Below are 25,696 nucleotides of genomic sequence, written 5' to 3'. Positions count from 1 at the left end.
GGAATTTTGTCTTATTTGTGACTTGTATCTTTTGATTAACTTTTGATACTCTTAGAAGGGAGATGTTCAGTGAATTTTAGGTAGTGATTCCTAACTTTTTAGGCATTAGCACTACTGAGTTTCATAGCAGACCCTTTCTCCTCACTCTCTTTAAAAATTACTCTGTAAGGATGATGATTAAGAAGTTCCCTATGTATCTGTAGCCTTTTAGACTTTTTTTGTTTTGTTTATAGTACACTATCACAATATGATCTGAAGATTAATCAAGGTTAAATTTGGAAAATTCTGAATCTTTTGAACATTCAATGAGCATTTAGTGAGAGTGGAAACCACTGCTTCCTTTTGATTTAGAACTGCAAAACTCTCCCACCCCTTGCAGTAAAGAAAAGCTACTCAGCCAAAACCCCTGATATAGATACCACATCTGACAATGTAATGCAACAATCTGCCTACTGTTCTTTGTCTCTTCTGTGATGTGAAGAGTGGAATGTTTTTATTCTTCCCTGGGACTATCATTCTTTTTCAGTTCACCCAGTGTTTGGATTCTTTTAGTGAGCTTAAGGGCTTACTAAATATTACAAATTTTTCTCAGGCATTTTTGTAGTGATCAGTACCCGCTTCTCCCCAGTTTTGTTCTTTTTTTTTAAGTACATATTTACAGGTTTAATCTGTGGGGATAGTCCTGATTTATAGAGACAGTAGTTGGAGGGAAGGGAGAAGAATGAGGAGTAAAAAAATGGTTGTTTACTCTTCTGGCCTTTTCTACCTCTGTTGAGGTAGATGAAGTTGTGATAGGAAATAGCAGATGTGGGTAAGCAGTAGGTCAACATAAAGGGTATGTCTTGTCCCACCTTGTTTTCCTTTTCAAAATGTCAAACCTTTTTGCCTACATTAAAAAAGAATCCCACCAAAGTCCCTTCCCAGTTAGGTGTCCCATAACTGTTCCATGTCTCCAGGGAACATAATCCAAACTGAAAGCATCTGTCCTGCTTGATCTGATGCTTAATGCCCACAACTCTTTTGCTGTGTATTAGACTTTGGTTCTACCTTTGTGTTATATATCCCGTTGGGGGATGTTGAAATTTAGTGATTTCTTGCATAATTTCAAGTTGATATACAGAGTGGTTGGTTCAAATTTACACACTCATAGCAGCTTTCCTTCAATGCTGACTTTCTACATATCTTTGGACATTGTCATAGTATAAGGTAAAAACTTCATTTCTTGGGCAGCTAGTGGATAGAGTGGCTAGCACAGTGGATAGAGTACTAGCCCTGGAGTGTCAGGAGTACCTGAGTTCAAATCAGTCTCAGACACTTAATAATCACCTAGCTGTATGGCCTTGGGCAAGCCACTTAACCCCATTTGCCTTACCAAAAAAAAAAAAAAAGCTTCATTTCTTTTGAAAACTATTTGTTCCTATATTTTGACTACTTACTTGTTTAGTGGTATAATGCATTAGTCTGAAAATATTTATACTTTCAAATATAAAATTTTCATAGATATAGAATGCCATGAAGGAAATTTTCCTAAGCATCTTTTGTAATTTTTTGATGCATTCTATAGTAGGATGAGAAATTAGTGTTGGGAATACCCAGTTACATTGGTGATGGCAGAAGCCTGGAAGAATGGAAAGATTACTAGACTGAAAATTAGGAGATTGTTCTCCCTCAGTATCTGAAGTTTTCCAACCAAGATCATTGGTTTTAAGTCTGAGTTGTATTTTTTTTTGTTTTTGTTTTGAAAGCTTGACTCCACCTCTTTCTTTCTTTCTTTCTTTCTTTCTTCTTCCCCCCCTCCCCCTCTCCCTCTCCCTCCCTCCCTCCCTCCCCCTCTCCCTTCCTTCCTTTGTAAATTTGACTTGCCCAAGGTCCTACAGGTAGGCAATTAGTGTCTGAGACCAAATCTGAACTCAGATCCTCCTGGCCTTAGGCTGGTGTTCTACCCACTGCAGCATCTAGCTGCTCCTAGGTCCCGGTTCTTAGCTTTTCTTTCTTTCTTTCTTTCTTTCTTTCTTTCTTTCTTTCTTTCTTTCTTTCTGTCTTTCTGTCTTTCTGTCTGTCTGTCTGTCTGTCTGTCTTCTGTCTGTCTGTCTGTCTGTCTGTCTGTCTGTCTGTCTGTCTGTCTGTCTGTCTGTCTGTCTGTCTTTCTGTCTTTTTTTGCCATGGACTTATGTAATGTCTGGTAAAGTCAATTATCTACTTCCAGGATTTTTAATTGAATAAAATAAAATACATAGGACTACATAGAGAAACCAATTATTAAAATGTGATTATCAAAAACATAGTTCCAAGATTAAGAACCCCTAGAGTGGCAATCTCTCCATTTCCTTCCTTCATAAATAGTTTTTGGGTTTAAAGCCCATATGAAACCACTGCCAGGGAGAGAGGACAGATTATCTCTTGGCACATCCTGAATTAAGTGACAAAAAGGAAGAATCCTTTATTTAATTGAATTTGTGTTTTATTCCTACTTTCTTGTGACTGACATGATTTGTCATAAGTGCATAATATTTACAGAGACCTGGGGATATAGAGCCACTCCTGGCATCGCTGATAAATGATTCAGAGATATACATGCTTCAAATAGAGGTCTAGATCTCCTGAATCTTTGCTTGGTGGAATTGCTTTGTAAATTGGCATGTTGATAATGAGAAAAAGAAAGAAAGGACAGCCATGAAGACCATGACTCTGGAGTAAATCTCTCCTCTCCTCTTTCTGTTCTGTTCTCTATATTTCCAACTCCCCCAACTTCTGTTGTCCTTCTAACTCTTGTTCCAACTAGATGAAGTAATAGCGTTTTTTTATTTGAAATTTTATTTTATTCCAATTACATGCACATATTTTTTTCACCATTTATCTATTTGCAAATTTGTTTTCACAAGTTTTCTACCACGAGTTTCATGATTTTTTTTTGCCACCCCCCCACCCCCCCCCATGGTAGCAAACAGTCTGGTAAAAGTTGTCCATATGCACAGTTGTGTTTAACCTATTTTCATATCAGTCATGTTGTGAAAGACAGATCAAAACTAAGAGGAGTGCAGCTAAGTGGCTCAGTGAATAGAGCACGGGCCCTGGAGTCAAGAGTACCTGAGTTCAAATCTGGTCTCAGACACTTAATAATTACTTAGCTGTGTGGCCTTGGGCAAGCCACTCAACTCCATTTGCCTTGCAAAAACTTAAACAAAAAATGAGAAAGAAAGGAAAAACAAAAAATTTTAAAAAGTGAATACAGTATACTTCCTTTTGCATCTTCCTATTTTTTTTTTCTCAGGATGTGAATGTTATTGTCCGTAGCAGGTCTCTGGATTGTTCTTGGTTTCCCAAACTATTGTGAGGAGCTTTAGACACCATAGTTGTTCATCTCACAATGTTGTTCTTAATGTGTACAATGTTGTCTTGCTTCTGCTCACTTTACTCACTAGCAACTAAGGAATTCAGGATACACTTCTCATTTGCTTCCTCCAATATTCCCGGTAATCTCCATATTTTATCTTAGTTCCCTTTTCCCTGTTCTCATTCTAATGTACTAGGACTACTTCTTCCTTTCTGGTAGTTCTAACTTTCAAATACTGTTATGCATTCTTATCTTGGCTCTCCAAGTTTTATAACCACTCTTCTTCAACCTCATTGTGCATACTCTTTGCATTTCTTACAGTGCTTTGACAGAGTGAGGTACCTAAGGTTGATATCAGAATGAAAGGTGTATATGAAAACTTATTGAAGTACCTACCATTGAGCCCCAGCCAAAGTCTCCTCCTATGTTGTTTGAGTCCCTCCCTAGGAGCAGGAAATGTAAACAAGATCAATTAACTTGAATGTTGATGATTTAGACAAAAATGGGGTTGTAAGGGCAGTTAGGTGACACAGTGGTTCTGGAGTCAGGAACACTGGTCTCAAGACACTTACTAGATGTATAACCCTGGCCAAGTCACTGAAACCCTCAAAATATACATTTTATTTATATGTGTGTGTGTGTGTGTATATGTGTGTATGCATGAATTATATGCCTATATGTGTGTGTATCTACACTGATGTATGATTAGTGCCAGCATAGAAATGTTATTCCCATATGAGATGGACTTGAAGGATGGAATCTTTTGTTCCAAATATAATACTTAGGATTTATCCTACAAGCAGACATGCCTTATTATTTGGAAGTGTCTTGGAAGCATTTGTTGATATCTGTTATTGTTGAGGCACTGCAATCTGACCCCAACCCCCATATCAATCCTTTGAACGTTTTCTCATTCCCATAGATGTGACCACCCACAACAGCAGCTTAGGAATGCACAGAGGCTTTTTTTCAAAACTGTAGGTGCTTTGGAATCTATTTTTGTTTCTGAAGCCAGAAAAAAGAAGATATGGGAAAGGGGAAGGAGGATGCAAGAAATATGGAGCACCTTTCCAGATGAGCTACAACTCAATTTTAGAGTATTTTTAGCCACTGGCTGTATCCAGCACATGGTAAAAGCAGAAATAGAATGTAGATTTTTGTTGTTGTTTCTCTTCTGGATCTGACAGTCTCTGGTTTTGCTAAAAAAGAGAAAAAAAAGCAAAAGGGGAAAAAAACCAGGGTATTGGGGTAGGGGGAGGAAAGAGGGGGAAAAAAAGCATGTGGGAAGCAAACAACTTCTGCTGTTTAAAAAATCATCCCAATGTACATCATTGTAAATTGGGAATTATTTCTGTTGGTGAAAATTCTTTATGTAAATGTCACTGCGTATCAGCATTACAAAGTACTTCTCGTTTGCATATATAATCATGTCATGCTGTACAGGGAGAGTAAAAGGGGGAGGGGTAATTATGTTTTAAAATATCATCTTGATTGTTTTTCTTCTTCCCTGTGCAGGCCCTGGTAACTCTTAAGATTTTAAAGATCCTGCATCCCTCTCTTCCCTTTTCAGTTGTTAGTCCCTTTCCCTCAGCTTGAGTAGATATAATGTCTAGTAAATGTCACTCCAGTCTGGAAATGTCCCATTTGGATCTTCCCTTTTTGGATGGGGGTTTTGTTCCTTGATGATAAATGTGAATTGGAGTGTTGTTTTCAAAGGTATTCCACAAGCTAAAACTCACAGACATTGAACTAAAACCATGGTACACATTGTACAGTTTAATAATCAATGATCATATCTTTAGGAATATAATTCATGTTTTAAATGACAAAGAGAATCCAAAGCAGAGTTACACTAATGATTGATCAGAAAAGTTTAGGTCCTGTTGCCTTAGATGCCTTTCTTACTCTACATGTGTGTGTGTGTGTGTGTGTGTGTGTGTGTGTGTGTGTGTGTGAGAGAGAGAGAGAGAGAGAGAGAGAGAGAGAGAGAGAGAGAGATACAAAGCCAAAGACTATAGATAAATAGAAACAACCCCTTCCTTCTAGAGGACATTCTAATGGGGAGAAACAATGTGCAAACAATTGTGTGTGGAGGACAGAAATTATTCTTCCCATCATACTGGACTATGAAATGGGAGAATTAATGCAGTGATGCCTTCATGGAAGATATTCACCAGAAACACTGATTTGTCTGACATTCAGGAAATCTGCTGTCTGGTCCAGGGATAGGCCATTGTTCTGTACTCTAGTTTATGCAAAAGAGATTAAGGACAAGGAAACAGGGGATTTAGTTCCCAAAGAACTTCCTGTGCAAGCCTTAAGGTCTGTGTAATTTAAAGAGATATTTATCTAGCTCCTACTATGTGAAAGCTCTGTGATGGGCACGGGAATATAGACAGAAATGAGGAGGAGCAGCTCTATTATTGAAGAGCTTCTATACCCTAATGTTCATCAAGACATACCGCTACTTAATGCTTGCATTGCAGTGCTATTGTTTTGGAAATTTAGTTTAATTCAACACACACACATATATTAAAGCACTGAACCAGGTGGGGCAGTCAAAAATTAACCCCCACTTTCAAGGAATGCTTACTTTTAGCAGATAAATATGTGCATATATACAGGTAGATGATATACTAAATGCATGGTAGTGGGGAGGAATTAGTCAAGGGTTAGGAGAAAAGGAGAATGAGGAGGGGAGTATATTTTGGACAAAGGGATCACTTTATGTGATTATGGGGAGGTAGCAGAAGATGTCAAGTCTGAAAAAAGGCCTTTTTCTAGTTTTTCTGTAACAAAATATAACAGGCCCAAGGAAAATGTGAAATAAATTAGGAAAAATTGAGCCAGGTTGGAGGATCTTAAATACCATGCTTAAGAATTTGTATTTATTTCTAGAAGCAATGAAATTTTTAGGGTGGTGACATGGTCAAACTAATTTGTTGAAAGATTTTGGCAGATATATGAGCAATGATCTGTAGAAATGGAGACATTGGAGGCAGGGAGCTAATAGGAGGTTTTTATATTCTAGCAGGAGCATTGCTAGTGAAAGGCTTTAGAAGGTCTTGGGCAGAAAGGTGTTCTGAGTGAGCCACAGGGGGAACACCAGGAATGGGGAACTCTGTTCCCGACCAGAAGAAGATGGACTGACCTTTATGGCTGTCATAGCTCAGTCTTCCCTCTAGATTCAACACTGACAGAAAATAATGATAATAATTAAATACTAACATTTATTTTTGTCATTCAGTTGTTTCAGTTGTGTTCCATTCTTCCTGAGTCGTTTGAGTTTTCTTGGCAAAGATATAGCAGTGGTTTTGCCATTTCCAGCTCATTTTACAGATGAGAAAACTGAGGCAAGTAGGGTTAAATTTAGTCTTGCCCAGGGACTAATACCCAGATTTGAACTCAGGAAGAGGAATCTTGCTGATTTCATGGCCAGCATTATTATCAATTCCATTTTACACATGTGGAAACTGAGGCAGACAGAAGTTAACTGACTTAATCTGGTTACCAGATTTTCTGCTGTAGGTCTAGCCCCCTATCCACCATGCCACCTAGCTGCTTCTCTTGCTCTTTCTTGAAAGAAGTTCATCCTGATCTCTTCTTCACTCTCCCATTCCATTTGTTGATATTGCCCTCTTTTCTTTCCACCCCTCTTGAAATATAAATTAAACTTTAAGTCTTCACCACCACTACCACTGGCCCAGTAAAACACAAGTTTCTTGAGGGCTGAATCTACTTTTTCTGTTGTTGTTGTTTCTATAACTATTTCCTTTTACATAGGTGGGATCACCTGGTTCAGTATTTTATGATTTCACTGATGTTGAACTTTGGAGTCAAACTCAGATGATATCAGAAATCACTGAACTGTATGTACATAAGAATCCCTTCAGGCAGCATATTGAGTTAGAAAACTACATTAACATCCATATTCTGTTTTGTTAAATATTTCCCAGTTACATTTTAATCTGGTTCATGTATTGGGAGTTTTGCATGCCATGCATATATAAATTAATTTTCATAAGATATTTAACAGTCCACAAACATAATACCCTACTTCACAATAGGGAAGTGCCTTCTCTTGTTTCTTTGAGGTCAAGTTTGGGCATCAAAATACACAGATTAATTTCAATTTTCACTTGTTCCTCAATAATACATGCCTATTTTAAAGTGAATTGTTATTCTTTTTCCCCAATTACCTTCATTTCTCAATGTATTTCCTTCTCTTCTACTTTATGTAAATGACACTGTTACTCCTTTTCCCAAAGAAGCATCTCTTATAACAAAGAACTAAAAATAAGCAGAAAAAAAAAACAGTACAAAACAAACTGAAATATCTAAAAGCCTGGCATTATAAAGAAAGAAAGAAATTCTTTCTTTGAGTTCAGTATTGGTCTCTTAGGATTTAGTATCCTCTCATTGGGTTTTGTTTTGTTTTTGTTCTTTCCATTTTATCTGGTCTTTATTCAGTGTGCATATTCTTTTCATGGTTGGACTTCCTTCACTTTGAATCAGTTCTTGGTCTTGCCTTACTTTGTAACTGATAGTCATTAAAGTCATTTGCATCTAATAATTTTTATAAGTACTTAATGGATTATATTGGACCAAAGATGTGAACCCAGGTCTTGCTGCTTCCATCTCTTATGCATAAATAATTTACATTTTTATAAATGCTCATTGATTTTGATTGTTTTGAGCTGACTTGACTTTAGGGATTACCAGGTTAGTTATCACTACTTCTTCCTCACCTCACTAACTTGTAAAGTCACTGAATCTGAACTTCCATCAACACTGGAATTCTTTCTATATAATATGACCTGTAATTTTAAGATCTCAGTGAAGGGCAAGAAAGTGGTTTCTGTAACCATTAGCAGATTTTCTCTAACACACTAACATCCCTCTTCTTTTTTTTTTCTTTTCTTTTCTTTTTTTTTTTTTTTTTGGTCTGTAAAAGTCGAAGCTTGATAGCTACTTTGAATTGGGAATGAACTCTACCAATCTATTGATCCCCTCATGATGCAGTACAGATCTAACCTAGAAATTTGCCATGGTTAAGAATCGATCTGTTAAGAATCATTGCATCTGAAATGCAATGAAATCTATTGTCTAAGCCAGAAGTCAGTAGATATGTATCTATAGATGTTAGATTCCAAATTCTATTTTATGCAGAAATAGAGATGAAGGTTAGTTCTGGAACAAATTTAGCCTGTGGCAGAGTTGAAGGACAATCAAAAAATTACATTAAACATTTTTTTTTGTTTGTTCAATTTATAATCATTATCCAGTTTAAGAAATATTGGTTAGGGACCTGTCCTTCTACTTAATTGGGAGGGAGGGGCAGAGCTGAGAGGCCAATGGCTGATAAGGTGGTTTGGTTACCAAGCTTGGAATCAGGAAGACCCATCTTGAGTTCAAATCTGAGCAAGTCATTTAACCCTATTTGACTTACTCCAGCATCTCTATGAAAATAACCCAAATGGGGTCATGAAGAATCAGGCATGACTGCAAAAAGACTGAATAACATGTGAGGGATGAGTGTGAAGGAGGAAGGAAGGCAGGGAAGGAGTTGTTGGAAGGATTTTTGGAATAAGAGATGATTCAGTTCCTATTGAGAAACAAAATTGGACTGAGGGATGGGGAAAAGGTTCAGACATGAAGCCATTATATGATGATGATGAATTCCACATAGGAATAGAGATTGGGAACCATGATTTCTTGGGCACAAAAATCTCAGATAAGGAAATTCTGAAATTAAGGCAGCCCTTTCCTGGAATTTAAAGACAACTACCTTTCAGCACTTAGAGATAAATTATTTGCCCACCACACTACCTTTAAACTATACCAAAAGATAAAAAAATAGCAAAGGCACTTAGATGTTGGATTAGTATTTACAAGCTGGAAGATGTTTAAGGAAGGTTTTAGGAAAAAAAAAAAACCAAAAGGTTGAGCTGGACCTTGAGAGACAGGTGGGTGGTGGTGGTGATGATGTTAATGATGTTGATGATGTTGATGACATCAGGGAGGTGATGCTATAACAAGGAAATGAATTGGATTTGAGTGAGGATTACTGTACTAAGTCACCAGCTTCACTTTCTCCTCCAGTCATCTGAGTCCAGTGGCCAGATAAGGATCAAGACACCTGGAGATTGCCCTGTATGTGAGGCAGTCAGGGTTAAGTGACTTGCCTGAGGTCACTCTGCTAGTATGTGTCTGAGGCCAAATTTGAGCTCCTGTCCTCCTGATTTCCAGAACTATTGTTCTATTGGCTGTGCCACCTGCCTTCCCTAGGTAATGATACCCATCATATAATGTGTACTATCTAAACTTTAGAGCACTTTCCTTGTAATAGCCCTGTGAAGGTAAATGCTTAAGTGTTATTGTCTCTGATTTGGATAAGAACATAAATTTACAGCAGCACGAATTGTTAATTGATCATCTAGTGCATCTTTCCTTCCCATTTCTCAGATGAGGAAACTGAGAGCCTAAAAACTGTTATTTGATTAAGGCCACACCATTTATAAGTTCATAAAGCCAGGAACTGAATCAAGCACTGAATTCATTAAATAATAGTAGAATTTTAGGTAGGGGCAGAGGGGAACGATGATTATGACTGGATAACCTCAGGTGGAATGACTGAAGAATGGTCAAGTAGTTGAGTGGAAGAATGGTGACATCTGGAGCTGGAGACCCAGTCCTGATAGACACTGGAACATGTTGCTCTCTGGAGCACAGTGCAAGGAGCCATAGCTGGAGCTTCTGACCAGGGAGCAAGAAAAGGATCTTGGAAAGTTAGGATGGAGATTCTGGCTATGTGGCAAGCTAGGAAAAGAAAGGGACATGAGGTGTGATGTAGGTTTAAGAATTTCTAAAAAAATCTCCTTCAAGGTGATAGAAACTGAAGACAACAGATTGAGAAAAATGCTCATTGACAGAACCCACCACACTACTTCTTGGATGAAGTACTTTGTTCCTCCACAAACCCCTTCGGCTATCTTAAGTAATAAAAGCAGCTTAGTGAAACCAAACCAACCATCAGATGACCTTGGAAGGTGGAGAAACACACAAAATAGGCTTAAAGCTAGTAGGGACTTGCGGTCATTTATTCAAGTCTTCTCATTTTTCAGATGAGGAAACAGACTGTGATTTCTTGCTCAAGTGTCATACAGTTTTTAACTAGTAGAACTGAGATTTGGATCTGGATTTTCTGACTCCAAATCCTAATCTTTACTATGTGGTGCTACCTCTCTAGGAAGGAATATACCTTTATTTTTTGGGACTATAGTTATTTGTTATAATTTTTTTCCCCTCATTAAATAGTTGTTTATTGGGAAAAGTGGGCTGAGGAGGGGTCACTAGATTCACCAGAGAGCAACAACACCACACAGGTTACAAGTGATGGGAGAGGTCAGCACAAAGCTCTGGGATCTCAGACTCTTCCTGGACTGTAAGGGATTGTGCCTGGAGTGTTAGGATATACCCAGGTGGGAAGGCCTTGACTTAGTAAGCATGGTTAGAGTATTTGTTATAATTTAACATGTCTCTTCCTCTTAAGTATTTTTTTCAATATGTTATTTAATTTTCAAAATGGCAGGGGATAGAGGACAAAGGAATCACAAACAATATATGGAAACTTATTTTTTAGTTTTATTTCAAATTGTTCTGTTTCCTCACATTTTGAAGACAGTTCATAATGAGATAATTTGGGGAAGGGCGGGGTAGAAGGGGAGCCTCCATTTATTGAGATTCTTGATTTGAATTGCTTTGATATCAGAACTGACATCTTGGCAAGAAATGGAATGGCAGCTTTGTTTTTCCAAGCCAGGTGGGTTGGAGTCATTCTCACCCATTGGAAAGAGGGGCTGCAGCTGAGGGAGGAAAGGAGAGCAAATTGGAGTTGTAGGCATGTTTACCTGTTACAGAAGCTGATAGATTTAGTAACCTTTCATTGGTTTAGAGAGCTCTTCATTTTTCTTAACTAAATTCATTCTAATAAAAGTAGTAATAATAATGACTATAGCAATTTATATTTTTCAGAAATGCTTATAACAAATACCCTCAAAACTGTCTTCATTGAACCTTTGTAATGAATCCAGATCTTTGCATAGGCACCATGTGAATGTTGAAGCAACTAGATTGCATAGTCAATGGAGTGATGAACTTGAAATCGGGAAGAACTGAGTTCACATCCTGCCCTAGTCTCTTAATAATTGTCTGACCCTGGCCAGGTCTCATGAGTTTTCCCCTGGTGATTCTTTTTTTCTCCCCATACTTTATTTACAAAGAAAGTTACATACAAAATCAAGTTTTAACTACCCTGTTGATTCTAATATATCTACTTTGTAAGTGAGAGTAATCTACAGTGCTCTATAAATGTGGCTATTATCCAAATATGAAAAGATTTAATCCTGCTATTGAGGGGCCATAGATCTAGTTGGGAAAGTTGAGACTTTTGCAAGAAGCAATTAGAAAACCATATAATATATGATGAGAGTAGAATATTATAGTTGGGTGGTGGTGGTTGTTATGGTTTTATGTTGAAAGAAGAGTAAATACACTATTATCATTAAAAGGCCCCATATGAATTAAGAGTTCCAGTTCTTCTCTCTCCCCCACCCCCCAATTTAATCCACCTGCTGAAGACTCACAGTATTGAGGTCTATTTGAACGGTTTTGACTGAGAGTCATACCTTCTTCCTGTGACAGTTACTCTACCATGGACCAGATGGCATTTCTGAGCCATCGGAGTGCTTCCCAAACACAAAGGTCTTCTCTCAATTGGATTCTAGGTTTCACTTTGCCATCAATTCAAAATATTACCTCCCACAACAGGCTTGTATACAATAGAGTCTCAAAATCTTTAGAAAAAGAGAAAAGATAAGCGGTAATCCCCATTACATTAAGTTCTGAAAGCATTCCAAGCTAACCTAAGAAAATTTTTTAATTTCTTTTCATCCCTAGTGCAAGAGAAACCAGAGCAGATTCCTCTGGAGAGCCGGTCTTGTGTCCTGATCCGAAGAGACCTGGTAGCTCTTCCTGCAAGCCTCATTAGTCAAATCGGCTACCGCTGCCATCCTAAGCTGTACTCCGAGGGTGACCCTGGTGAGAAGCTGGAGCTTGTTGTAGGTAATGCCATAGTAGATTTTTGCTTCGGGATACCATTCCATCCATTGATCCCTTTTTTTTAGGGATTCACACACAAACCCCCAATTCAATCACAGACTCCCTCCCTTAACTCCCCCCTCCTCCAGTACCCTCAAAAAGGCTGTGCAGAGGAGGAAAACTGAATCCTCCCTGTAATTTTAGAGATTGCGTGCAAATGTCCTTTCTTTTATTTTCTTTTTCCTTCAGAGCAGTGAACAATGTACTCATCACCAATCAGTCAAAAAAAATAAAAAAGAAAGGATAGAACATCTTAAATTTCCCTTAATTTCCTTTTAGAAGAATGTGTCATTAAGAGAAGTTATTCAATTGAATTAATTTAGCATTTTAATTGAATTCCCCCGGCTTGTATTCTTCCTGATTGGTACGGGCTGCATCACAATTGTATTTTAATTTAGGTTGCAGACAAAAACATGTTGTGTATTTTTATGATTCTTTCCCCCTACCCCCACCCTAACTTCTAAGTGTCAAATTACTGCATTCTCAGGGTAATGGTTTTAGGTTTTGTAATAGCAAAGGCAGATTGAGAAATTTGATTTCTTTTAAGAAAACTAGCAATAATTTGATCTAAAAGTATATTAGTACTTGCCCAGGATGATCATTTTTCTGTGTTCAGAACTGTTCTCTTTTTTTAAATATGATGGTTTTTGGAGTATCTTTAAGGTCTTTCACTGAAAAGATCTTCCATCTAACCATTTCATATTTGAAAATTTGTGTGGATCAAACCATTTTTAATTGATCTATTCCCAATATCTGTTAAATGTGTCAACCAATGATGACCTCCTCCCTGCCTCATCCTCCACCCACCCCCAAAAGTCCCTCATCTTCAGAGTAGTGGGGGAAGACTTGTCATTTCAGCTGTCATTTAGAAATACCCTCTTGATTCACAGTCTTGCTAGTTTAAGAGTGTTAGAAAACAGCCTGGAGGACCAAAGGAGCAGGTAACTTTCCCAGAAACACAACTGGCAGACACTGCAGGATATTGAAGGGGTTTTTATTTCTGAAAAATTCTGCTTTTTAATTTTGGACCAGTTCCCATCATATTTCAGGTCAACCACTGTCTTAAATCTTGCCTAGAGATTAGAAGCTCTGATTTCCTTGTTTGAATATTCATTCTGCATTAGTTTACAATTTGTAAAGTTTCATTTCCTGTTAACAGAATGTGAAGGAAGTGATTTTCCACAGTAAGAAACTTTATTGGTGCAGTAGCATTTTTTTTTTGTCTTGATTTTTCTTTTTTAGTTCTCAGCCTGGAGTGAGGAGATTAATATCTATTCAATTAATAGTTTTTATGAACTTTTTGAAGTGTATGTGTATTTATTGTGCTTGTATGTTTAAGCAAAAAATTACTCTCCGTTATATACCCTTATATACCTGATTGGGTCAGCTGTAGTAAGCTGGGAACATCTTGGTAACCAAAGAAACAAGGGCAAGCTAATTACTTTCTCAAATTTAATGAAAATGACAAGAATGTCTACTTAGGTGGGTGGGAGAAGGGGCAAAGTACCCATACCAAATTTTTTTGGTGAAAGCTTTTTTTTTTTTTTTTTTAAGTAGCACTATCCCAGAGATATTCTCACCACCTAGGATTTTTCACACCTTAATCAATTATGAAAACTTTTACCATTTTCTTCGGGGGAACCTTAACAGAGCCACAGCTAAAGCACATGAATGGTAGGCAGTCTCCAGGCACCTGTCTGGAGTAGTGGATGCTCTGTAGCAGAGAGGAGGAGCAAGGCTGATGATTAGGAGGACAGGACTCTTTAGAACAGTTCCATTGCCTACCATGTTAAACCTCTCACCCTTATGAGTCTTACCTTCCGTCTAACCATCAGAATTCTTTCCTAAGGAGAAAATAATTCAGATGCTCATATTCATTTGTGAGTCTCTAATCCATTTGGATTCCAAAAATGATCAGATTATTTGAGTAAAATTAAAAGACAGATTGAAAGATTCTTATGATAGAGTTATGATTGCTAAATAGTTGCAAGATGAATGTCCACCCTTCTGAGCCTGCTGTTAGTTGTGTCACAGCTAACATGTTTGAAATAGGAATGCTTTTAGTAATTAACTAATCTAATACCATGCCTCTGTAAGTAATTCTTGAGGTAATCTATGGAAAGGAATATATTAGAGTGGTCCCACTACCTTTTCTAACCAGTAGTTTTAGAATTCAAAGACAAGTATAATTTATCTTCTTCTTGGTCATATACAATATTGATATGACCATTTAGTTAAAAATGCCAAAAATGCTGGGGGTAGATTGCTGCATTGATGTTAAGGTAGAACATCTGCCTGAATTGAAGTTAAGGAGAGAGGTCAGAGCTGGATTTGAATATGTGCAGAGATACAGACCTGGAAATAATTGATTTATAGGAAAGATAATAATAAGAGATGAACACTGATCAATACTTTTTGAAATGGCTGTCTGGATCAGGTGGAAGAAGGAGAAAAAGTTGACGAGATCAAGAATTAAAGGGGCTATTGAATAAGAAGAATGAAATATGTATATATTCAAGAGATGGGAGTTTCAAGAAGCATGATTTGCACATGATCACCCAGTGGCAGAGTCCTTAATACATTTGATTAACTAATTTTCCCTCTTGGTGATATAGACTGAAATGCCAGTTGACTTCACGTGGGTCCCTGAATGATAGAGAGGGGGGAGGAGCCCAGTAGTGTTGTGGAGCCTGATCAGTGGTGAGATCCCCTTCAGATTTGGTGCCAGAGGAACCTGAAGAGACATATCTGATCCATGTAGTATAATCTAGATTTTCTTTTCCTTGCTTCACAAGAGGGAAAAGCTTCCTTTGCTAATATCATCACCAAAATTTGCATTATTTGATAGGAATAATTAAAAGCTGAGGGAACATCAAGTAATGCTTCCTATAAAGGTAAAACTTATATCTTAAATTAATTTTTTAAAATTAAAATTCCTGTTTTATTTTCCCTCCTTTTGGAATAGATAAGAGTTGTCCCACAATCCATTCCTATGTTAGTTTTTTCCGAAATATTTTTTTTAATCTTCACTTAGTAACCATCAGAATGTGTAGGTAGCATGTTTTGTTAGGAGTCCTGAGTTTGTTTAGTCATACTATTGATCGGAGTTCCTAATTCTTTTGAAGATGTGTTTGTCTTTATATTATTTCTGTTATTGTACGTCTTGTTCTTCTCCTACTGCTTACTATAATCTGTTCATAAAATTCTTCCCTGGTTTCTTTGAAATTGTCTCCATTTATTTTTTTTTTTTAAACAACACAGTCTTCTTGTCAGTCGAATACCAGCTTGTTCTAGTCATTCTCTAATTGACTGTTGGAGCTTCCTTTCTTTGCCATCACAAAAGGAATGATATAAATCAATACTCTTAATGGGGCTGGGGGCAGACCTTGCTACAGCTCACTCACTCAATTTCTTATTTCAATTGACTCTGTCTAGAGTATAGTAGTGTTTCATTGAATGGAGATTAGTAGGCCTTGACCTTGAAAGACTAATTTAAGTCTGAGATTTTTACCTTGTGTTCTAATTGGCTACAGGCTCTGGAGTCTATATCACTCGGGGTCAACTGATGAATTGTCACCTTTGTGCTGGTGTGAAACACAAAGTCTTACTGAGACGTCTTCTTGCTACTTTCTTCGATCGGTATGTCTTTGAGAAGATGGGTAAGGTCCAAGTTGGGCCTTTTAAAGTTTCATTCCCCGCCCCCACCCCCCCACACACACATATACACACCTTTTTTCCTATATCACTTTTTTTAAACAATTCCTTCCTTTCTTATTTTCATATAGTTCAGTTATTCTTCTTTTTATTTTCTTTCCTTCTTTTTAAGAAACTAAGATAATGTCAGTTACTGCTTTCTAAAAGTTTATAATCTCAAGATGATGGAGCTGACCACTAGGTATTTTGTAGGTGGGGAAACTGAGATCCACACAGAGAAGCAATGATTTGCTTTACAGCAGTGTTATCAAACTCAAATAGAAGTCAAACTACAAATTAGCATTGTTTTAAAATTTTATTTTGTTAAGCAATTTTCCAGTTACATTTTGAACTGGTTCTGGATGGCTGAGAGCTTGACACTCCCTGCCCTCTTAGAGCACACTGAACAGCAAAACTGGGCCTTAAAATCCTGGTGCCCTGATTCTTTGCCCAAGTTTATGAACAATCAATGGTTAATCCCAGACTAGCTTCTTTGGTCACTTAATGATGGAGCTGTATCCTTCTTGCAGGCATTATTTAGGGTGAACTCTTGAGAACCACCTTTCATATTGACCAAAGCAGATTGTGATTAGGAAGGTAAATCTGCAAAGAAGCAATCCTTATAGAAAGCATTCCAGCAGTAAATATTTGCTTGACTTTGGAAGTGATCCTTTCCACCCCCCTGTGTACTCCCCTTTGTATTATCGAGCTTAACAAATAACGAGTTTATTATAATTCAGTTAGTTGACTTGGATTTTTATCTAGATCTTTAACAGTATTTGCTGCCTTCATCTTTTCTTTTTCTTCCTTTTGGCTTCAGGAATACATTAGCCAATAGCTGTGGGACTGGAATACGCTCTTCTACCAGTGATCCCAGCCGGAAACCTTTGGACAGCAGAGTCCTCAATGCCGTGAAATGTAAGGTCCAAGACTTTCAGGAAAAAGAATTGTTAAGATTGCCCAAACAAGGTGGGGGGGAGTAGGGGCCCTTCCCATATCTTTAGGTCTTGAATTGTGCCACCTATGTTTAACTCCCGTTTGTACTAGGTTCCTGAATACTTGGATTTTTTTTTTTTATTCCTTTCCCAAGTACTTCTAATAAGAAGCCTCCACTTTATTTTTTTTTCAATAAAAGAAAGATTTTATTTATTTTGAATTTTAGATTTTTCCCCTAATCTTGCTTCCCTTCCCCCCACTCCCCACAGAAGTCAGTCTGTTAGTCTTTACATTGTTTCCATGGTATACATTGATCTAAATTGAATGTGATGAGAGAGAAATCATACCCTTAAGGAAAAAAAAGCAAAGTATAAGAGATAGCAACATTACATAATAGGTATTTTTTTTCTAAATTAAAGGTAATAGTCTTTGTTCAAACTTCACAATTCTTTCTCTGAATATAGATGGTATTCTCCATTGCAGATACCCCAAATTTGTGCCTCATTGCTGTAGTGATGGAATGATCATCATTAAGGTTGTTCATCAACCCCATGTTGCTGTTAGGGTGAATAGTTCTTCTGGTTCTGCTCATCTCATTCAGCATCAGTTCATGCAAATCCTTCCAGGAGAAGCTTTCACTTTAGAAAGTATTCCTATAAAAGAAACAACTTTTGGGACCCTCTTCCAACATCTGTTTTCCCTTCTGGTTTTGGATGAGGGAGTTGCCTATATAAGATTTTGGTAGTTGGTTATAATGACCTGAAAGGCTTGCAGGGCTATTCCACTCAAAATAGTGGTGTGTATGCATTCCCCAACTTGGCCTCCTAGTGACTGATAATTGAAGCTGCTGATCCACTTCCCTGGAATGAGGCTTTTCCGGGGAATGTGTGAAGCATTCATTTTCAGCAAGTGGGTGGAACAGGATAAAGGAGCAGTCTACAGAATGAGGTCTCAAGGTGTTAACTTTTTTGGTGGGTTTCCAAGCTTGATGATTTCAGCTGCAAAACTATTTTAATATGTGAAATAGATTTAATTTCCTTTTTGAACAAACCCCCCTATTTACATTTTGTGGTTATTTTAAGTCCTTGCCATCTGCTCGGCCATCTTTTTCATTCCTGGACTGGGATAATCTAAAGGCAGTGAGCCCGGCCTTACTGGGTGGTAGACTGCCTTCTTCTCTGCCCACCCTCCTCCCCCACTTACTTGAAGATGAGGAGGTGGTGTGGATCAACCAACTCCATTCCATTTTCCCCCCACCTATCTTAAATTCTTATTTCTCTGTCAGACCTGCTAATTTTTTTAAAAATCGCCCTAAAATTTAAATTCTTTTTTATTGTTTGTTTTGATGGGCACCTGATAGTAATTCACATAAAACTGATATCACTCCAGAAATTTTGAAGAGTAATAGTCAGAACTGGCTGCAGAGGTATGGATCTTAACAATAGAGATTTATAGTAGACCAAGAATTAATGACTTAGAAATTAGCCTAGCCTCATAATTAACTAGTTAGGGGTGGGGGCACAATGCTCCCTTTTTGAAACTTGCAGTTTATTTTTCAGTCATAGGAGTGGGAAGGGTCTAATCTAATCCATAGTATATTTTCCTTTTTGTCATTTTAAAATCACTTTCATTATCCATTATCTTATTTCTCATAACAAATCTTTGAGAGAGATTACCAACTGATAATATCCTGCTTAGATTAGAAAACTGAAAGGCCCTAAGCTTCTCCTGAAGAAGATACATAGATAAATAAGACACAGTTCTCTTCCCTCAAGGACATTTTACACAGATCCCACTGAAAATATGTGGTCAGTTCTAGGAATGTTGTGCCTTGATTGGAATTCCATTGGCCTCTTCACTTTGAGACCACATGCTGGTGTCCAAACAAAATTTCAGAGAATATTTCTTTTTTCTTTCCTGCCCTTGTTTTGACCATTTCCTATCCTTGTCAATTAAATATAGCCAGAAAACTCTCCCTAAAAGGTAAGTCCTAATATTTTTCAGCAAGTGCAATTTTCATTTGGGAAAGCATTCATTGTGACTCAGGGATACACACATGTGCATGTGTGCATGCATGCATGCGTGTGTTGCAATAATATTTACTGCACTTAAATTGGCAGCTATTTATTTATAGTTGTACTGTAAAAAAAAAAAATCATCAATTAGATAGATGGATGTCATTGACCATTAAGATTTTTAGAATTTGTTAAACCTTATAGGCAAGTTAGCCCAACCCTCTGGTTTGATGGATAAGAAAATTAATCACAAAGATTTCTTGTCTTAGACAGTCACATAGTTAGGGTCTTGAGAGAGCATCTGAAACTTCTTTGGCTCCCAATCTAGTGCCCTGAATCTGAAAAGGGCAGGTAGGTGGATAGAGTGCTCTTCTTGGACTCAGGAAATAATTGTTTTTGTGAGTTTAAATCTGACCTCAGAAAGTTAGCAGCTTTGTGAATGAAGTTACCTCACAGTGTTTATCTCAGTTTCCTCATCTTTAGAAAGACCTAGAGAAGAATCTTTGCCAGGATTCAGATATGCCTCATATGGACAACCAAGGGGGTTGATACATATGGTTTCCTCCCCTTTAGTCTCCACCTAATCTATTGACCTTTGTTGGCTATTTCTCTCTCTCTCTCTTCACAGTATATTGTCAGAATTTTGCCCCAAGCTTTAAGGAGAGTGAAATGAATGTCATAGCTGCAGACATGTGCACCAATGCTCGTCGAGTTCGCAAGCGCTGGCTACCCAAGATCAAGTCCATGCTACCTGAGGGTATGGAAATGTACCGAACCGTCATGGGTTCCACCACTGCCAGCGTCCCCCTTGAGCCTGAATTCCAGGCCACCACAGCTCAAGTATTTGAGCAGAGAATCTACGCAGAGCGGCGGAATGATGCTGCTACCATTGTGGCTCTGAGAACTAACACAGTCAATGTAGATCTGAGCAGTGCTTCCAACCCGACGTTCGAGCCGAGTGAAGAAGCAGATGGGGCTGGTTCAGTTATTCAGGAAGTGGCTGGGCCAGAGCCCTTACCCTCGGATAGCCAAAGCACTCCCCAATCTTTTGAACAAGGTCCTGCTAGCACCAGCAGGCCGGAAACACCAGTGAGAAGACAAGATGGTACTTATGGAGGGACTTTGTAAAGATAACTAAAGAAAAAAAAATTGTGACTTATAAGGGATCTAAATACTAAAGCTGCTTGCATGCATACTAATACAAAAAAAATGTGATCAAGCCACTTACCTACTGAACTGCTACTGTTGCCTGAAAAAAATGTGATTTTTATTCTGCTTGTATTTAAAATTTATGAAGGAAATAATCGCATTCGTTATACTGTAAATGATTAGGTCACTGATGGCCTATTTAAAAGAGAGTTCCTGGGCTCTATTTTTTTTTTTATACTCCTGAGGTTAGACTCTAAACTTGTAGCTTTTTCCTCTGCTTTCTTACAAGGGGATGGAGTGAAGGAGCACTGAGACATCCCCTCCCATGGTTCCTGTACCCAGGTCCTTTCCACCCCTTTCTTCCCAACGCAGAACTAAAGCCATTGTTAATTCCTCCTTGCTCTACAGAAGCTGTGCCACCACTCGAGGAAAATGTTTTTGAATGTCTGGCAGTTCAAGCACCCATAGGACTTGGCAAGTGGTCGACTGGAGGCGCTTCACTTAACACTCCATTCCTAACTTGTAATGGACCTCACCTTGAGAGTCTTTGAGTGCATCAGGGGTATGGAGGTTGGGGGTGGGTAGGCTGAAAGGAGGCACAGAGCTCTCCCCCAGGAAACCTCCCCAAACTTTTTTTTTTTCCTCTTTACTACCCTCAATTGAATCTCTTCCTTCAGTGTAAGGATTAGCCATGGTTCCATGTTTGTGTTTCTCATGCATGTGCTTTGGGAGTCACAGCTACAGAGTATAGGGGAGGTGGGGGGGTATTTTTTGGTATGGGATGTTAGGACACGTTGGTTGGCACTGATTTGTGTATGTGAATATGTGGAGACATCCCATTGTTCTTACTCCTCTCCTCCCATCCCCTCCCCTGCTATCAGATCCCTATTTCTCTTCCTACTGACTGAGGTACCACTCAATATAGTCCTCTTAGTTGTCTTTAACTCCTCCCCCCACTCCAAACTGTGCATTCTTTATCTTTTCCTCATCCCTCATGTGAAAACTCCATTTTCATGAATCTGAGGGACCACTTGTCCTGTGGTGGTCACCCTAGAGGACTTGGGGGGGGGAGCCATGATGAGTCTGTAGGAGTTAACTAGGTGGTAGAGTTATGGTCATAGGCTTGGCCCTTTGAGCTCTCATGATCTCTTCAAGAGTGAGTTTCATGTAAAGGTATAGACTCCAGAGAACCTCCTTTTCCTTCCTAATAAATAAGAGCAGGGGTGAAAGGGATTGTCCATCTTTTGACTTTCCTTTTAATATGGAATTCTTTTGTGACTGTGCTGGAACCTTTTGAATTCTATAAGAATTTTATGATAGAAACAAAAACTTCATTTCCCAATTTCTTTGTCTTCCTTTCCCCCTACTTCAAATAGACCAAATTTTTGGGAATGAGGTATAGACTTGTCCATTCTTTTTTGGTGAAACATGACCATTGCTCCTTTTGTAGAAATGTCAACTTGACTTTGACAGGCAGAGAGCTTTTTCCAAAGTAACAGTTGTTGGTGAAAACCAGACTATGTGGTTTTTCCTGACCTGTGCTTCAGGATGAAAAGTAGGACAGACTTAGAGGGGCTGGGATTGGAGAAGGTCAGGGTCAGGATCACGTGAGGGGAAGTGTGTCTCTGTCATTTTCCTTGTCCATTGTTCAATCATTGTCTCCATTTCCATTTGAAGATGGTTTTCCTTTGCTGGCACTCCCTCTACAAGGCAAATGACTTGTCCATGCTGGGAGTGTTTATCAGGGAACAAGGTGATCCTTTGCCTGGGTAGATCCCCTGTGTAAAGGAGGATCTAGAATGTGTGTAGGTGCTTGTGCAAGTAGTAACAGTGAATTGGGGCTTGTGTTCAGTGGAGAGATCCATGAGTCCTGGTGAGGAGGGGAGAATAAAGTATCCACCCCACCCATCCCCCACTCCCATGACTTCTTGCCATTTTTTTCCCCTTACCCCCTCCCATCACCACCATGGACAGTGGATCCTGAGAACACCATGGTTTTGACTGAATCCATTATTGAATATGTACCAATATTTCCTCTCCATCATAATTTCTGATTTGAGGTTACATGGCCTGGGGCATATTTGTCCACATGTGGAATTCAGAAATGGGGAAAAAGGATATGAGCAGTAGCTGGATTGGTGAATGGTCATACTGTTTACCTGTTAATAGCCAATGTAGAGTCCATGGTGTTTGTAAATAAGAAATTCCAGGCAGTTTGACTGGTATGAAACTGGTGCTTAATACTATAGTTTTGGGGGGGAATACTTATAGAGTTAAGGTAAGAGTTAGGATTAGGATGGGCAGAATGTTGTAAAAGGGCAATGTAAGAGGTTCTTTGTTTTATTTTTGTTTTTCTTTTTAATTTTCTATTTTCTGAGATTGAAATGTGCTCATTTCATTTTTCAATTTCATTTTTTTTAAAGCAAAGGGAAAAAAAAGCCAAACAATACACAAAATCCATGCTAATATTGGTCTGAGTGACTTCTTCCTTTGTGTTTGTGGGTCAAGAGCACTTTTGGTTCTGTGTTTTTGCTTTTTGGTTTGGGTTTTTTTTTTCTTTTGGAAGGGGTACCATTCCCCTCTTCCCCACCCTAATGAAAGGGGGCACCAGAGGGCAGCTCTCCCATCTTGGGTCAATGTTTTTATTTAGCCAGATACTTGAAACTGTATCTTTCATAAAAATGCTTTCTTTCTTCCTTCCTGTGTGACCCAACATTCCCTTCCTTGCTTTATACCCCTTGTATTTAAACAAAAATAACCCCCACACTTGGATAGTTCAACTCCCATCTTGGGCAGTCCAGACTGTCTGTCAAGCTTCTTGTGGGAAAAGAGGAAGTTTTGACAAAAGACACCTTGTCATCTACAAAGTGATCTTTGTAATAACCCTTTTCCCAGGTCCAGGGTGTCAGCTTCTCTGATATTCCCATTGAATCTGAAGTCTCCTTTGCAAATTATACCACTCTGTTAAAAATGAACCAAGGTTTAGTACCCCAGGAGAGAGCTTTTTTCTGCATAAGAAGTCACTTTATCCTATCATTGCCATAACATATGATAGCTTTTTAAATAGGATTCACATTTTCTTTTGAAGCTCTTGACCATTATTTTTACTCCCTACTTTGCATACTGGAGGTTCTGAAACCGATTTAAATCACTCTAAACAAAGCATGCATCTTTTACTTTGCCCCACCCTCTCTCTGAAGTCTCCTATGACCTAAGCTCCCTTAAGTGTCCAGAAGCTTTGGATATTTATTCTCTTCCATCATCAATGGAGTTGTTTGTAGGCATCAGGAAATCATATGGGATACATAAGGGGTGACATCACCTTTCAATTCTAATGTGTGGTGTATACATGCAGGCTGTGAGTTTTTTGACTTAGTCCTTATTCTTTCATGCCCCAGCCTTTTAGTGTATGAAATATTGGAACGAGTTCTAGAGGACTTTCCTAGGCATAAGCAAAAGTATGGCTTAATTATGATTTAGTCTTGAATCAGCTAGAAAAGCAAAATCTCCATTATTGTACATGATGTAGGGAATACATGGTTATTGTGACGAGATTTTTTTGAAGCTATTGAAGGATTTCTGAGACTGGAGGATAGAGAGAATCCTGGGAAATGTGAAGTGTGGAATGGTTGTCTCAGCATCATTACACAAAAATAAAATAAATGTTTCAGTCCTTCTGTATTTAGCTGGCATGTATTTCAAGATCAGAGGAAATGAGTTAGTTACCATAGCTTTCTTCTCAGCCTTTAGGATGGGAGTTCAAGGAGCATCTCCAGTCTACAGTATCCCTTGGTGTATTAAAACAACCCAGTGTTCCTTCCATTTTTTTAAGTAGGTTGAAGATTTTTTCTTCATTCCCTGCCACAATGGCACTTTTAATTTGAGTTTTGCTTGAGAAACATAGAACTGAAAGATGTGATATCATTGGTGAATGAAAAAGTCTCAGTCCATTCAGGAACCACAATAAAAATCCAATATGATGGTTGCAATCAAGAGAATCAAGGATGGATAAGCTATTTAGGTAAGAATAGTGGCTTATTTGAGCAGAATAAGTGAAAGACATAGTGGTTATATCAGGCAAGATTGTAGGTTGCACAGATAAAATTTGTCTATTTTTTTATACCTAGCACAACTTCCTAGTTCTTTTTTCATTTTTCTTTCTGTTTTTTTATTTGGTTCTAGATTAAGACAGAATTTGTTAAAACTTTAAAAATGTGAATGGGTTTTGAGCTCTCCCTTTTTCTCTGAGTGAGGGTGAGTGTTTTGCACTAATGTTTCCTGTGTGTAGAGGATTAATGCTATGTTTGAAAATGTATATGGGATGATGATTGTATCCTTTGAGGAAAACCAATCCCTGAAGATACTGAATGTAAAGTGAAACCGAAGCAGTCCTTGGCTTTCATGGGGCTTTCCAGAGTGCCTTAGAATTTTTTGGATCATTTTCCCCAAGGAAAACATTTTCAAAATCAGACCATGTTTCCCTCTCCTTTGTTTACAACACTATCAATTCCAGAATCGGGGGCTGCTTTGTCATGTGAATATGAAACTGCATTTATCTAGATCTGCTAGAACAAAAGAGGAAAAAAAAACCCTCAGTATTTATGATATGTCTGCACCTTTATTCTTATGTTTGACTATTAGCAATATGCATATAATATATCTATATTCTATTATATATCTAAATTATATCAAGCACCTTTTTGAGGAGTAAAATTTAAAAAAAAAAAGGCTGAACAGAGTTTGAGCTAAAGTTACGTGCAGTTGCCATAATAGGCCAGACATCTACTCTTGTCCTAGCGATGTGACCAAGGACTCAAAATCAGTCCTAAAGTCACTAGGGCATTCAGACCAGGGCATCAGGACATTGCTCACTTAAGCCCACCATGTGCTGGACCCCTCTGCCATTCTTGGTTGAACACAAGGTTGTTAAAAGAGTACAGAGGGAACAGCTGGTCCAGTGGTGAGCAAACACTAAATCACAATTGTCCATTAAGTATAACAGATACTGCTGGCTTTGTATTGAGGTCCTCCGGAACTTGAATTCTCTGTATTGTTTTCTGCCCTGTCTCTGGTCTTTTCTGAGATGTCTGTGTTTGTTCTTGGGTTGTTTGTTTAGGGTTTTTCCTTCTTTCCTAAGATGTAGGATCTGTGGGGGGGGGGGGGGTAAACTAAGGTGGAAACTCTAATCTTTGGAGCCCTACTTAGTTTGTGTATGTGTGTCTGTGCGTCTGTATGTGGGTGTGTGAGTGAAAGGGAGGCAGAGGCCTCCCTGGTATATTCTCTTTAACTCTGTATGATAGGAATTTTTTCCATCAGCCCATCCCCTGTTTTTGTGATTCTTTGTTAACAGTGTCAAGGATCTGGTTTGAGATTCAAAAAAAAGTCATAACTTATTGAGTGTGTGTTTATT

The 25,696-nt window shown here is 38.3% G+C and overlaps 1 protein-coding gene across 4 annotated transcripts in view; it reads left to right on the top strand.

Moving 5' to 3' along the window:
• The window catches only part of NACC2 (NACC family member 2), a 120,584-nt gene extending 95,137 nt beyond the window's left edge, over positions 1–25,447 (top strand). For all 4 annotated transcript variants that reach the window (XM_074210682.1, XM_074210679.1, XM_074210680.1 and 1 more), the window contains 4 exons: positions 12,293–12,457; positions 16,027–16,132; positions 17,007–17,104; positions 19,766–25,447. In XM_074210682.1, the coding sequence (XP_074066783.1) occupies positions 12,293–12,457; positions 16,027–16,132; positions 17,007–17,104; positions 19,766–20,265 (869 nt within the window). In that variant the 3' untranslated portion in view covers positions 20,266–25,447. The remainder of the gene's footprint in view (positions 1–12,292; positions 12,458–16,026; positions 16,133–17,006; positions 17,105–19,765) is intronic.
• The last annotated feature ends 249 nt before the right edge of the window (positions 25,448–25,696 follow it).

This window comes from Macrotis lagotis, chromosome 1, assembly GCF_037893015.1.
Source record: "Macrotis lagotis isolate mMagLag1 chromosome 1, bilby.v1.9.chrom.fasta, whole genome shotgun sequence".
NCBI lineage: Eukaryota > Metazoa > Chordata > Mammalia > Peramelemorphia > Peramelidae > Macrotis > Macrotis lagotis.
Note: the sequence above shows the minus strand (reverse complement) of the source record. Positions and strands in the feature narration are given on the sequence as shown.